This window comes from Lonchura striata, chromosome 3, assembly GCF_050655825.1.
Source record: "Lonchura striata isolate lonStrDom1 chromosome 3, ASM5065582v1, whole genome shotgun sequence".
Lineage (NCBI taxonomy): Eukaryota > Metazoa > Chordata > Aves > Passeriformes > Estrildidae > Lonchura > Lonchura striata.
The window spans coordinates 45,146,240-45,161,561 of NC_140705.1; the positions used below are offsets into that span (position 1 = coordinate 45,146,240).

Sequence of the window (15,322 nt, forward strand, 5' to 3'; positions counted from 1 at the left end):
ACTGTAACTATTGCAGAATTGACAGCAGGAAATGTGAAAGCAAATGTGGAAGCATGTTATGAATGAATATGATTTATTCTATATTAAGTTTCAATACAGAACAAAATTTAATAACTACACCATTATGTTCTATTAATGTAATTTATTCTCCTAATATGTTGTTTTAACTGATGATATCTTTGAAGAATTCTTTACTTGTTGAATAAATGTGTTGATTAATATTTTTAATAAATTACTTTCTTTAAAAAATATGTATAAGCAATGATTGTTGTGGATGTGAGAAACCTGTTTGTTTTTGTCTGCACTTCTGAAATGATATTTTGGCTTGTAAGGAAGTTTTTTCTTAAGAGCAATCTTTCTTTGGATGTTGTTACACTATTCTTAATCTGAATCTTTCTTATGCTCCAGAATGTAGTGCAGTCAACAAGAGATGTGTATGGAGTCAATCTCTCAGATACCCCTTCAGAAGATGATCTTGCAATATATGCAAGGTGAGATAAATTTCCAGTGGTAAAGGATAATTTGAGCTAGTTAAGTGTGCTTTGTCAAAGTGCTGCCTTTGATTAAACTTACTTAAATGAGAAATTTGTCTATATATGCTATTTCTTTCAAAATCAACCTGTTTTCAGCTGTCTGTGTCAATGCTGATTTCAGTGGAAGCTGTGCAGATGTCTCTGAAAGCAAAATTTGGAGTTTAAATCAAATGAAAGATGCTGTAAAAGAAATATCTGTCACTTAATATAAGTCTAGAAATTCATAAGTAAATTCATAGGAATTCCATACTACATTGATAAGTAAATTCCATAAGAATAGTTCCATGATTGTAAGCTTTGTAATCTGTGAGGTTTGCATTTTTTGATTGTTTAATTACTCCAGTTCAAGTCAGTCATAATGAAATAGCTTATTCTGTAAAAATGCATATAAAGTAATAGAAGTTGTCTTTTTGTTTAACATGATATCTTACAGGGGTCTAAAATATCTACACGTCATCTCAGGAAAGCACTGTGTGTATATTGAAGTGAATATTTTTGAGACATGCATTGAAATGGCCTTGTGTGCATTTGCTTTTAGTTTCTAATGTGTGATAGCAATAGCTATCTTGTAATATTTGAAACCTTTTCAGTTTTTAAGGGAAATTTTAATTCACTGTGATACCTAATTTGGTGACATGTGGTGTTTCATCCTGACTTAGTTCCTTAATCCACTCAAAACATTTTTCCTTTATATTTAAAATTATTTTTCTCTTACTTTTTCTGTAGCTGTAGGTATTTCTCTTCCACTCTTTTGTTCTTTAAAATTCCCACTTCTAACTATTTCCTACAAGCTGAGTCATTTGAAGATCCTACACTTGAATAGGGTTAAGGAGGATGTTTCTCATTATATCTGAAATTTTTACCTTTGTCTATGCCTCTGCCTTTGTTTCTTTTTTATTTTAACCCTAGAAGATGGATGCAAATTTGACAACTATCCTTTGATACAGCAGGTAGTTATTGTGGTTCTGAAAATGGCCCAGTGTGAGCTCGTATCTACTGTGAGTCTCTCTGTGCAGATGAACAACTCTGTGTTAACATCCAAAGTTGCAGCTACTTCCAATTTTTTAATTTCTTCAGACTGGACTAATGTTCAATCTTTTGTTAATGTAAAACTGTAAACCCTTTGGAGGCTTTGAAGCTCCCTATTTATTTCGTTTTTAAGAAAAAAACCAAAAAACAAGACAAACGGTGCATTTATTTCATTTCCTTTGAGCAATGCAGATTTTAAAAATAGAAAAAAATACAAATTCTTTATCTCTTTTAGCTAACAAGCCATAGTGCTATTTCTGGTCTGGTGTGCTGATTTATATAATAGAGGATGTCAGTAAAATCTATACTTTGCAAAATGTACATCGCTTGAGAATAGCAGCAATTTCTTTCACAGTATGATGACAGTTCTCACATCAAGCCTTTTTCTGTTACTGTAATGAGGGAAGTGGGGCTGTAAGATCCTGACTTCACGTGACATCGCTGGACATGCTACATGTTTTTTCATTAGGGTCTCACAGATTCAAAGTACTTCAGGTTAAGTTACTTTATGTCAACTGATCTGTATTAAGCCTATTTGCAAATGCAAATTACAAGTAATTTGGATCTATTCAGCCTGTTTTCACTGATGGCTGAGATAATTCTCATCAAAACAGAAATCACAGAAGTCCAGATTGGTTGAATTTGGAAGGGACAGGAAGTCCCTCCAATAATTTGAGGTTGTATGCTGTGGATCAGCTGTGTATGGTATCTTCCTGATGTCAGGAAACTTGCTTGTGTGCATTTAGGTCTTGTAATTTTCAAAATACTGAATAATTTGAAGCAATTAATTAAAACACTTATGCAGTTTGTTTGCCTTTGTTTTTTTTTTTTTTTAAGTTGGTTTCAATAGCAGACTCCTGCATTATTCCACCTAAAATTCTCTTATTTAGTAATGTAAGTATTTATTCCTTTAACAGTCAAAGTTGATGTTGCTTGTTTCTACAGTATAGAATCTGAATGTAACAGAAAGAAAAGCTGCAATAAGTTGCTTAGGAACATGTTGTTCATTTGACTTCTGTACACTCTTTCATGCAATTGGTTTTGCACTGGTAATAGTTGCTTGTTAAAATGTAGTAAATATTCCTGAAGTAGACCAGTAAGACTTCTTAAGCTAAATGGAAGCTCACTGTTAAGAAAAACTCTCTGCCTCAGAAAATTAAACTAGTAAATCACAACTGACATTTACTTGTCTTTCCAGTGGCACAGCTGTTGGAGAGTGAATAAATTGAGTGTAAGATAGTTACATATATTTGCATGTGAAACTGTCTGGCTTTTCCTCCTATTCTGAGTGACTAAGATTAGTAGTAAACTACTTTTCAGAAGATTTTGTTCCACTTCGTTGCCAAGGAAAAAAAAAAAAATGACAGTATTTCCCATATTTCACAGCAGCAAATATTTGGAGATGGAGAAATTGCCCCAAAAGGTTGTGGTAGTAAATAAGTCATCTGGACTAGCACCATTTCAGATGAATAAACTAGATTGACTTCAGTAGAGGACTGACTGAAATCTGAAGCTTGAGAGACTTCATGTCTTTTGCTGATTTTTCCATAGGCTATTCCTCTGACTGATTGCTTTGAGAAGGACATGGGAAGGACTGTAGAGGGCTGCCTGTTTCTTAGGGGAGGCCTGTTTCTTCCCATGACATACTAGGTGACACCAATTGATAAGCAAATCTTTTTTCAAAGGAGGTTCTGAGTTCATGCATGCATCATGAACTTCTAAAAATCTCTCTTGTTAACCAGAGAAGTACATCATGCTCAGTGACTTACATAGAATGACTCAAAATCTCATTTCTTAGTGTCATTTTCTTTGTCTGATGATTTTTGGAGGATAATTCTTTTATTTCTTTGATTTATTAGTCGATCTACTGATTTTCACAGGTTTGTTCAGCTGGGACAGAGTCAGCATAAACAAGACAAGGGCGGCCAACAATTTTGTTCAAGGCAGCCCTTGGATAAGGTCATAAATTTGTAAGTATTTCTTTTTCCCTTTAGCCTGATTTTGCTTTTGTCCTCTAGATAAGAAAACTGATCAGGTAAATTTCATGTTAAATTGCTTGAGAGTCACACTTCCATTTTCTTTACTACATAAGGGGTTTCAATGCATAGCATGAAGAACTGGGTTTTTGGTTTTTGTTTGTGTTCTTTTGGGGAGTCCTGATTTTTGTTTTCTTTAGTTTTTGTAGTATCAAGAGGTTTGTATTTAAAAGTATTAGCAATCCTGAATTAACAGAAAGTGCTGAATTTATTGAGTTTAGAGGGAAATTTCTTCTTGTCTACTCTTCACTAAAAAACATTCAAAGTTGCATTTGTTAGTACTAGTGTATAAAAAGGGTCATGGTATTATCCAAATGTCATACTAATATTGAACCAGGATTTAAAATTCAGATGATCAAGTACTACCTTCCCAGTTGACATCTTTATGTAGTGTAGGCAGCTTAAAGTTTCACCAAGGCAAGGCAGAATTTTATTTACTTCTGTTGCTGGGGTACGTGATCCTTTATCCAACAGCGTGGCCACTTCTTAGAGCTGCAAGAGCTTTTCTACAGTCCATTGATTTACAGAAGCCTCACCTTTGTTTCCTGCACTGCCTCTTGTCTACCCCTCTGTGTTGGTGAAGTGAGGAAACCTTAAACACAGCATTTATACCTAAATAGGGAGAGAGACTGGGTGAGTCTCAGTTGGGCTGAGAAAAAATGACATAAAACAGATGTAATGCTGTGTATGAGACAATACTGTCTAATAGCAGTGTTTAGTAACTTGGTATTACCTACATTTAAAGTGATGATACCACATTTGTAGGTAAATGAGCCTGTAGTTTTAGAATAAAACATGCCTAATGGGTATTAAAGTAGTAAATTAGATTGGCAAACTGTAAAACTGTTTTTCAATTTGAGGGAACAAGCCTGAATGTTTTAAATAGACAAGTTTATTAAGAAAATATTTTGTAAGAAGAAGAATATTTTTTTGCTATGACTGAAGGCAATTTCTTTTTTATAATTGCAAAATCTCCCAACATGTAAGACAGTGTAGAAGATAATAATTTCTTTCTTACTCCTTTAAATGTAATTTTTTTCCCAATGCTGAGCTGCTGTAAAATCAACACATTAAAGAGTCTCTACATAGGATTTTGGTGGCTGTGGGATAGTCAGATGTTAATTTTTCTCTTTTCTTAAGCGTAATTTCCATGTGTCTCTGAATAGTAGAAGTGTAAAAGTCATAGGGCACACAAATTGTGCCTCCTGTCACTCCTCTTGAAGTCATGTAGATCATCTCTCCTTGCCAGTTCTACCAAACATGGTCCTCTATGCACGAGAGAGAAAATAGAATATCTTAGAGTTGGTGATTTCTTTTTTATTACACTATATCACTAGACTGCTTAAAAATTTTCCTTGTGTTTTGTTCTGTAACATTTTAAGAATGTTTAAATACTGTTAGGATGGTGACAGATTGTTCTTTTAGTTAAAGTCACAAATGTAGCCATTCTTAAAAGACATGTTGTTAACTCTGAAACAAGGAAGCTTTCTCTTACCAAGTTTGAATTCTGCTCTGAATCAGGAATTTCCTTGGAGAATACTAACTTTTGAGAAATATAATAGAATGAACATAAGTGTACTCAAGATCAGGCAGAGAGGGAGGTTTTTCAGTAAGAGCAGCTAAGGCACAGCTTGCACTTGTTTCTCAAGGAGCTCTTGAAGAAATTAAAAAAATATACTAACTCCTATTAATTTCATGTTAGATGCCTTTTAAATTGAAAAAAAATCTGACCAGTTTAATTTGCAAGTGGTTGCTTCATATATGATACAAATGCAATCAAACCCCAGTTCTTTTCATAGTAAAATTAAGTACTCAGTCTAAAACTTTGGATTCATATCACCAGTGAGATATAATTTAAGTTTAGGTTAGTTGTCTTTTCCACACTTCTCAAGAAAAGCTTTTTTTAATAACCCCACGTTTCACAATTTTAATCACTTGACCATTTTAATTAAATCCATGAAGCCATTACAAAAGAAGAAATATTTCTTATTTTTATAATGTTGCTGCAGTGATGTTTCTGAATTCAAATATGAATTGTATAAATACTGAAGTTTCTGTCTTGAATTTAGAAACTGTAAATGTAGACTAGAAATAAAAAATGGGGACTTGAACAGGGACCAAAGTGATGCACTGAAATAGTACTGAAGTTGAGTGGAGGATGTGTAAGGATATTGAAGTTCTTTTTGTTCTTAGAAATTCCATGAAGGAAAATTGATGGAATTTTACTTACATCTAAACAGAGCTGGACTACTTTTAGCACAATCTATTATAATGTGTATGAAGACAGACTCTACTGTAGTGTAATTACTGTTGGCTGATACAGAGCACCTGTTCCTAATTCCCTAATTCCCTAGTGCTTATTCTGGTGTGATATAAATAATACTGTTATGAAAATACACTCTCAAAACCTTTTCAAATGTACTTCATACGTTTGTCTAGGAGTACAAGAAACTTTATTCCTTCCTGGAAAGGAATTTGAGTGTTTTGACTCCCTGTAGCACAAAAGAGGAGTGTGGACACACTTAAACATCCTTACGCTGAAGTATGGCTCATGCATACATCAGGGTCCAAGCTGTCTTCAGTGCCTTTGCTTCAGATCAGGTCATAGAATGGGCTGGAAGGACTCTTAAAGACCATCCAGTTCTCCAACCCCCTACCATGAGCAGACATTGTAAATGCAGGTGAACCCAGTGGGAGGAAATGATGATGTCCAACTCCAGAAGGCTGAAGGATTTCTTTACTATAACTATACTATAATACGTTAATATACTACTTAAAGGAGATACTAAAACTACATAGCTACTTTGTCTAACTACCATATCTAACTCCTCAAAACTTGTGACCCTCTCTCCAGAATCCACATGCAGGTGGATTGGATTAGCCACCAGTCTCAAACAATCCTCACCAGAATCCAATCAAGCCCAGGTAAACAATTCTCCAAACTCATTCCACATGGGTAAACAAGGAGCACATATAGAAATTGTTTTCTCTTTCTTTCCTCTGTGCTCCTCTATGAAAAAATCCTGAAAGAGAGAAGAATGTGCCTGCCACAGGCAGACACTTTCCACTAAACCAGGTTACTCAAAGCCCCGTCCAGCGTGGCCTTGAACACTGCCAGGGACAGGGCAAGCACAGTTTCTCTAGGTGACCTGTTCCTGTGTCTCGCTGCCCTCACAGTGAAGGATTTCCTCCTAATGCCTAAATTAAACTGTCTTCTTTCAGTTAAAAGCCATTCCCCCTTGTCCCATCACTTCATGTCTTTTAAAAAAGTCCCTCTCCAGCTCTCTTGCAGCCCCTTTTAGGCATTGGAAGGTGATAAAATGTCTCCCTTGAGCCTCCTTGTCTCTATGCTGAACTCTGTCAGCCTGTCTTCATAGGAGAGGTACTCTAGCCCTCTGATCTTCTTCATGGATATTTGCTTAGGATTCAAACAAGGTAAAAAAGTAGATTTTGTTTACTTTTTAGATGTTCTTCATAGACTTGAGGAGAACTAATTAATGTTGAAACAAATGCAGTGGCTTTCTGGTGACTCTCTGAGAGCTAATCTACATCATCATGAACTTTTCCTTGGAAGTATGGAATATCCTTATTATAACTAACTGAAGGTTTTAACTGTATCTTTTACTGTAGAGACAATGATACTCTTGGTGAAACCATAGCACCAGGAATCTTGCTCATAAGTGGGATGAAAATAATTGAAAAATGCATGTCAAGGGTGCTGTCCTTCATGACATAAAGCTTATGTTCCTGTCTACATAATTTTCACTGGGAGGCCATAAAATTACAAGTCTCTAGGGAAACCTGATAGCCAAGTCATAAATAATGTGCTCTACTTCATGACTATTGTAAGATATTAAATTTATTAAGTAGATTTTTACATGAATATGTTAGAGAAATAACTTTTAATTAAATGACTGGATAATACAAGCACTCTACAAATAGTTACAGCTTAATACAGGGTTATTAATCAAAGTTAGCACTCACGAACATGAGGTTCTTTCAATATATTTTTATCATGTTGATGCAAGTAGGAGGAAAATTGAGATTTGGTTATTAAATGCTCAAAATTAAATAGACTTTGCTGCCCAGCTTCCATTGTACCTAAGGAAAGGATTTTTGAGTCATTAGTGCATCAGAAATGTCGTATCTTTAGAAACCAATCAATAAATAGAGAAGGTATCATTTTAGTGTAATGGCTCTGTTTTGCACTTTACTTAATTGCCCACTTGCTAGTGAACCAGACCAGTTAGATTTGAGTAAGTGACATCTTTTGTTGTTGGATAGTGACATTGGTAAGTAAGTACAGTGTGCTAATGTCAAATGCCATTGCTAGAGTCTCAGCTTGGATACTTTACACTGGTTAAATAAGTACTGCAGAAACTATGGATGCTTTGAAAAACAATCTACTTCTAAAGCATCTAGACTAAAGTTTTTTACCAGCTCTGAAAACATCCACCTTAAATAAATTTGAAGTTATAATGAGAAGAAACTGTCACATTGTTGAAAAAAATAATTAAGTTTTAGAATATGTGGCCAAACTTTGTGGGGGACCAGTGATTTTATTGTCTCAAGTTCAATAGTATATTTGTGTAAGTAATTCTATGATTGCAATCAAAGAGTAATCGAATATGTGGCTATGGAAAGTTGAGATGTAAAATTGAAAAGTATTACTTTAATCTGGAAACCTTTTTGTTTTATATGTTGTTTTCCAGTTGTAGTAGAATATAGGCACAGTATATCCTAATGACATGCTGCAGTAATTTTTTAAGACTAATGAACTGTCAAATGATGAAACATCCAAAATACAATATATTTTACTAAAACAAAAGGCTGCAAAATGAGGGAGCAAGAGTTTTTTGACAGTTGTAATGGAGATTCTAATTTAGAAACAGTGTCAAACATTGGTTTGTGCCTATGATGCAGGTAGGACTTTACTAGGGCATTTTATTTATAGAAGGGCTTTCCCTTTGCTTAAGTGTTCTAGTTCTTACTTGCTTTTTCACCTTCAGAATAAGAGATTCTATGCACAAAAATAACTTTCTTGTCTCCTGAAAAGCACACAGGTAGTGAGTCATGACTGTGGCTTTTGTAGAATATGGCAGTGACGCTAATATCTGAGTCTTCATTGCATTTGAGCTGGTTGATGTTTGCTTTATGAAATAGTGAGCTTTGACAGTAAGTTGCCACTTTACTTTCTTACCTGAGAAGCTTTGAGCCCAAAAATATGTGTCTATGCAGATTCAAATATATTATTTGTTGGATGAAGAAGATTTTTAAAATATTGTCATAAAATATCTGAGTGCTGTTGCTTATAATAAATTGTCTGCTTCCTGATTATTAGATGGAAATTTCTTACCTAATTAGTCCTTTCTCTGTGTTGAGTCAGAGTATAATCACTTGTTATAATTGCTACTAAGTGGAAGCTCAATGAAGTCTTGCTTTTATCTGCTATAATGCATGGCACAGATCTACTTTAGCTGGGGTACTTACTGACTGTAGTAGATCTGAGGAAGGATGAAGAAATGAGGGCAGGGCAAAGGGAAGTGAGAAGGTATTCTGTAATGTGATTAATGACAACTTACCTAATTACCCTACTTGGAAAGCTGGGTCTTACTAGGTCTGCAGTAGTGATAAAAATCTAGGTAAATTAATTCTCCAGTGGGAACTTGCCCTCTCATTGACTCTTCTATATAATTCAAGGAAAATAAATACTCCTCTCTCTCTCTGTGGAAAATTTTTGCCTAAAGCTCCAAATATTCTGCATGTTTGATTTTTTTTCCAGAATGCCCATCTCCTCCTTTTCTCAAGACAATATTTATGAAGTCCAGCCTCCACGAGTTGATAGGCAATCGATAGAGATTTTCCATGCACACATTCAGGCTGGAAGAGGAAACATGCAGCCCCTGGGAAGAGATGACTTCCTCATGTACAGAGAGTACATTCGAAACAGATACATGTAAATCCAAGCCGCGTTCTCCTGCCAAATCAACTGGACTGATATGTCACAAAAATAATTTTAGAGAGGAAGTCTAGTTTTGTTCTTTTGCAGTATTGAATTTATTACTAACTTTTGTATTTATTATTCTTTACTGTTATACATTTATTGTATTGTGCTTTAGGGGAAAAGGTGGTTTAATATCTGATTTAAAAGGTTATTTAATATATTTTTGGCTGAAAGTGTATCCTATGATAATCAGAGCACCCAGAGTCACTAGAGAGTATGTAGCAATTTGTGGCAAAGAAAATATGGCATCTTTAGTTTTTTATATTAATTTCTTACACTGTTATGTTTGCTAATAAAACTGATTTGTTTACAAGAATCAGAAGAGAATAATTTTCTTCCTCTTTCTTCCATGACAGAAAGAAATTTTCTTTTACAGCAGAATATTTTCTGATACTTCTTGAGGTTTTTAGCAAAAGAGTGAGAATGACTGCTTGCAATTTTCTGTTTTCTTAAGCAAAACTGAAAAATAAGTGGCTTATGTCAAATACAAAATTTACATCAACAGCAATAAACTTTGTAACCCTAATATGTGTCAAAACTAATGTCACTGGTGCTGGTAGCTACAGAATCTGTGCCACATGCTGCAGGGTGAAGATGGCTTGTGATTAATTATCACAGTTTCTAGTACAAGTCTGAGGAGAACCCCATAATGACTGCATCAGCAAATGAGGGAATGCTCTTCACATTACTGGGTCTGGACACCTGGAGAGTGTTAAACCATTCTGTCACTTTTCTGTATGACAAGCACTATCCTTTTGAAGCATACTCTTCCCATCCCTGTGTTTGTGCTCCTGTGAGATGCCTTTGGGTTCAAGCCTGGAGCCTCCAGGGAAGGTGGTCTTGGTAAGTGACTGCATCAGCTGGGGTCATCATGCAAAAGTAAGCAGGAGTTGGGTTAGGCAAGATTGAACATCATGTCCTGTGCTGGGTAAGAGGTAAAGAGGTAGCAGATGTCTAAATAGGTTCTTTAAGGCTTGTGAGTAAAACATTTTTCAAATTTAAAAAAAAAAAAGGAAGGGAAGAAGCCTGTATTTTGCAATTGCAAACTAATTCCATCCCAACACTTTGTAGCTCTTTGCCTTGAAGAATACTGACAGTATCAGCAGCATTCTTGACAAAACATTTTGTTCCACAAGCTTATACAGACCATGTTTCAGAATTTTATGGACTAGCATAATAACTGTTTTAGGGGTGTAGCCAACTGCATGTAACAGATGAAGGGAACATGTTTGTGTTCACAGTAAATTGCTTTCCAGGCAGCTACTGTAGATTTGTGGCTGCTCACTGCAAACATATTTGCATATCTTTGAATATTTTATGCAGTAAGTTGCACCTCTGTCAGTAATTCAATATGAGAAAAAATGCAGCGGGTAAAGGGGAAAAAGGTTTCTTGTGATACAAGTTTGTGTGTCTCAGGGAAGAACTTGCATACAGTCAATGAGAATACGGTACCTTGAAAAGAGTCCATTCTCTTTTGTTAATTGTTTTGAGCCAAATGGTTGTATTTTAGGAGATGCAAGAATGAATTGTCACTTTAGGTAATACTTCATTGCAATTGTCAATGTTTTTTTCCTCTGGAAAAATAAAATATACTGAATTCTTTTGCCCAGTATGAAAATAATTAGAAGGAATAAATGCTTGCTTTGAAAAAATGTAGAGCTGAAGTTCATGTCTTAGTGAGGAAAGGAAAGCGCACACTTTCCTTACTGCACTTAAACTATTGCAAGGAATGTTTTCTGGACTATCACTGACCTTGCTTTTGTTGTTGATAGATGCTGGTAATTCATAAAAGTTACCCTTGAAAGTGCACCACTTACCCACAGATACCTCAGAAGATGAGACTCCCTTTTCAGCAACCAACGATGTTGCACAATTTAGGGATAGTAATGATTTGCAGCTCTAGGAGAAAATATGTTCAACCCTCAGCAATTCAGACACTCCTCAAAAAAGAGGATTAAAGGAGATTGGTTTACAGTTCTGAGAGCTGAATGACACCTCAGTGATGGCTTGTGTGATCTACCATCATCATACTCTTAGCAGCTGTTCAGAATGCTTCCAAGTGCCAATGTCAACTTTCAGTAGGCTTGTTTAAAGAAAAAAAAAGAGTCCGATGCACAAAGCAAGACTTCCAGCTTAACCCTGAGTAAACTCAATAGTCTGAGTGGACCTGCTGCCTAATGCACATAAATGATTATTTAAAATAGAAATACACTCAATCACCCATCTAACAAGTTCAGCTGGATAAAGGACTCCTGAGGTGCTGCCTCTGCATCCACCTATTTTATCCCATTCTTGTGATAATAAGGTTCAGTTCTCAAAAGAGTGTTAGAAGTTCTCAATAGATGCCTGTATTTCCCTTTCAGAAGCAGAAGAAAAAGAGTGTAAAATAAGAATAAACATGAAAAGAGTGGGCTGTGTTGGCTCTGAAGAGTAACATGGTGCTCTTCTTCACTCTTAAAACCATATGGACAAAAGAAATATTTGAGAAATATGTTGATTTTTCCTCCACAGTATGTTTCGTCTGTTTCAGTGTGTTTAAAGGTTACATTATGATACCATCCCAAAATAGACACCTGGAAAATAATGACTTTGGGTTATTTTCCTGTGGAATCAGGAAGCACAGATATCAAATTAGAACTGATTTGATGATTTTCTGTGCCACTTCTGTGCCAATGGATTTTGCTGCCAATCCAACAGCTTAAGCTTTGTGCTGTGACTGCAGGCACAGTTCTTTTCCACATTTTTCATTGGTAGTTTTCCTTCCTTGTGAGTCTTGTGTCCACTTGCAAAACCCACTGACTTTTTGTTCTCTTCCTCTCATTTTCCAGAGTGACTCATCTGTGGTCCTGAAATAGGACCTTTCAATGTTCACACAGCTGCCAGGAGGAAGAAGTAAAAGAGCTGTGTATAATTCTGGGGTGACACTTGTGGCAGCTCTTTATTTTGTCACTGACTTTCTGAGATTTTTCTGCATCATCCAGGAAGGTTCTCTTGGCTTTCTCAGACTTCACTTATATAAACTCCAAAGCATATGTCCTGTCAAATAGTCATGTTGTACTGTCAGAGGAAATACCAGCTTCACTCAGGAGATCATTTCATTCTCCGTGGTGATTTTACCCTATCAGTAATTACATGAACAAGTCCAGTTCACTGAAGGTAAAACTGAGGTATGTACACAGGAGTGTTCCATTTGCTGGCATAGTTTCAATCCAAGTGATTGCCTAGAGGCTGATAGGGAGAAATACAATGTGCTTGGCTTCCAAATGCCTCCCTCTCTCTTGTATATATTTAAAAACCTAATTAAAGTTGTCACTTTTGGTGGTGATTCAGAAGTAATGTGAAACTAGTGCATAAAGTTACAAAATACTACTAATAAAAAAATCATACTTTGAAATTACAACCCTTGCAAATATTGATAATCAGCAGTCCTCTTCTCGAGTTCTTAAATCTACCTGCTACAAAAAATACTATTGCAGCTGCTGATCTGTCCACTGGAACCAAGCAGGAGAGTGCTGAGAAAAGGCATGAAAAATGTTTAGTGTAATATATTAAACAATGTTTTGTTACATAATAACTTATGTATTGCTTCTCCAGAAAGACATGCTCTTTGCATGACCCAAGGTTTGACTAGAGCATTTATATTCCTTGTTTTTAAATACATTCATCTTTGTAGCATAGAGAGATAGTGTAGTCAAAATAGGACAGCCAACAGCATGGTGTGAACCTTCTCTGATATTTGCATTCCCTATTCTAGGTGAGTTGTGCTGCCAGCGCTAAAGCCCAGTGTGATTTTCAGTCGTTGCAAGAGCCACCTCATTTCCAGAGAGATTCAGATGTGGCCCTAAAATAGGCCTGTAATTTTGTATTTCCTGACAGCTCAGATAGTCTTTTTTCTTTCTTTCTTTCTTTCTTTTTTTTTTTTTTTTTTTTTGATTTGTTTTGTTTTGTTTTGTTTTGTTTTTCATAGGGGTTATCTTCTGGTTATTTCCCTTCTTTTTCTTCTGATTTTTTGGTAATGTGTTTGATTTTTTTCAGCATCTGTGGTTCAGAATCCTTTTTCTCACATGTAACTGTGCCACAAATTGTAGTTTTCTCACTATATCCTTCTCCTCCTTTTGGAGTTTTCACTTCTTGAAGCAAAACTCTGTAGTTGTAATACACTGTTTTGCTTGTTTTATTACTGATGTATTCCAAGTTGCCATTAATGAGACAATGTAACTTTTCTTAACTTGTTTGATTTTCTACCTACTTCCCTGGAAATACAATGTGGATTATGTAAAGTGGAGAAAATAAAAGGAGGAATTAAAGGAAGTGGTAAGATTTTGACTCTCAATCAAACTTAAACCTTGCATGGAGACAATCTCTGCAGGCCAGAACTTCTGTAATAACTTCTCCCATAATAAAATTAAATACCCTGTTCCACCCTCTTCCTGGGCTTTCCCCAGATCAGACTGTTGGATAATTGACTCGGATGCGCACAAATCTAAGCTATGAAACCTGATGCTGGGTTTAAGGTTCTACTCTATATTTTGAGGGATTTTTTTATTTTTCTCCTCCACAGCTTGCAAGAGTATTTTGTAAACTCATGAACTCCCTTCTGAGCAAGAGAGGGATCATTCAGTAAAACTTTCCCTAAGAGAGACAGGATTTTAAGGGAGAGTTAGACCAGTTACCTGGTAGAAAATCCTTTTCCCCAGATGCTCCAATAACCTTTCTGCAGTAAGTCCTACGGAGGTGTTTAGGTATTTTTCCTTCTGGTGTCCCTTCTTTCCACATAAATCACAGTCCTTTACAGTGGGTTTGATATCAGGAGTGAGCAAAAGCAGAAATGTATCTCATTGAGGCAAGAGGAAAGGAAAAGGGTAAATAAGGGAAGAGCTGGAGCCGTCTGGGTGAAAAGAGAAGGCTGGACAGCAGTGAGGTGTATTTGAGTAAGCAAGCTGATGCACAGGGAAGAGTAGATTGGTGGGGAGGCTGCAGTTCAGTTGCTAGGAACTGCAGCAGAGCTGTGCACACAGCTGGGCACACGCACGGGGCTCGCTCTCACGTTGCCGGCCGGGTGGGCAGGTGGAGGGTGCAGAGCTGGAGCTCCCAGAGTCACAGAGCCCAGCTCAGTGTGTGAGCATGGCCTGACACGCTCAGGGACACGTGGAGCAGAGGGCTTGTGCTGCTGTGGCAGGGAGGAGGCTGGGTCGCAGCACATGGAAAACAAGCAGCGAGCCTGCCATTGAGACATACCCCATATCCACATGAGCCCTGACAGGAGTCACAGCAGTCATTTGGAAGACACATGTGCCAAGCCTGATTTGAATTTCTAAAGGTCACATTTCTCATTCTCTGTGTACCAAGATTCTCATTAACAAGTGTCTCCAGCTGGCCTTGTGCAATGTCCTCAGGACGTGCTGTTGTAACCAAGTTGTGCACACAGGGCTTCCCCTGAGGCTTCAGTCTCATCTCACTGCTTTCCACTTCTGGGGTGTCATAGGAGTGGTGGTGGCTATGTCCTGGACACACTATGTAGGGGATCAGATTTTGACCTAGCAGGCACATCCTGCTAAGTGTTGCATGAAACCTACAAGAGCATCTTTCTGGAGGTGTAGGCTGTTTTGTAGAACCATCTGATTGAATTCCCCCTTCCTTGGTGGCCATGGCATCAAAGCCAGGTAGGCTATAAACAGAGAGGAGGCCTTCCAATCAGATCACCTCTCTTGGGGCCTGAG

General features: G+C 36.7%; 1 protein-coding gene across 5 annotated transcripts in view; it reads left to right on the plus strand.

The window, feature by feature from the left end:
- FIG4 (FIG4 phosphoinositide 5-phosphatase) overlaps positions 1 to 10,128 on the plus strand; it is a 51,612-nt gene extending 41,484 nt beyond the window's left edge. For all 5 annotated transcript variants that reach the window (XM_085574971.1, XM_031504394.3, XM_085574970.1 and 2 more), the window contains 3 exons: positions 409 to 491; positions 3,443 to 3,532; positions 9,381 to 10,128. In XM_085574971.1, the coding sequence (XP_085431097.1) occupies positions 409 to 491; positions 3,443 to 3,532; positions 9,381 to 9,558 (351 nt within the window). In that variant the 3' untranslated portion in view covers positions 9,559 to 10,128. The remainder of the gene's footprint in view (positions 1 to 408; positions 492 to 3,442; positions 3,533 to 9,380) is intronic.
- Positions 10,129 to 15,322: the final 5,194 nt, after the last annotated feature.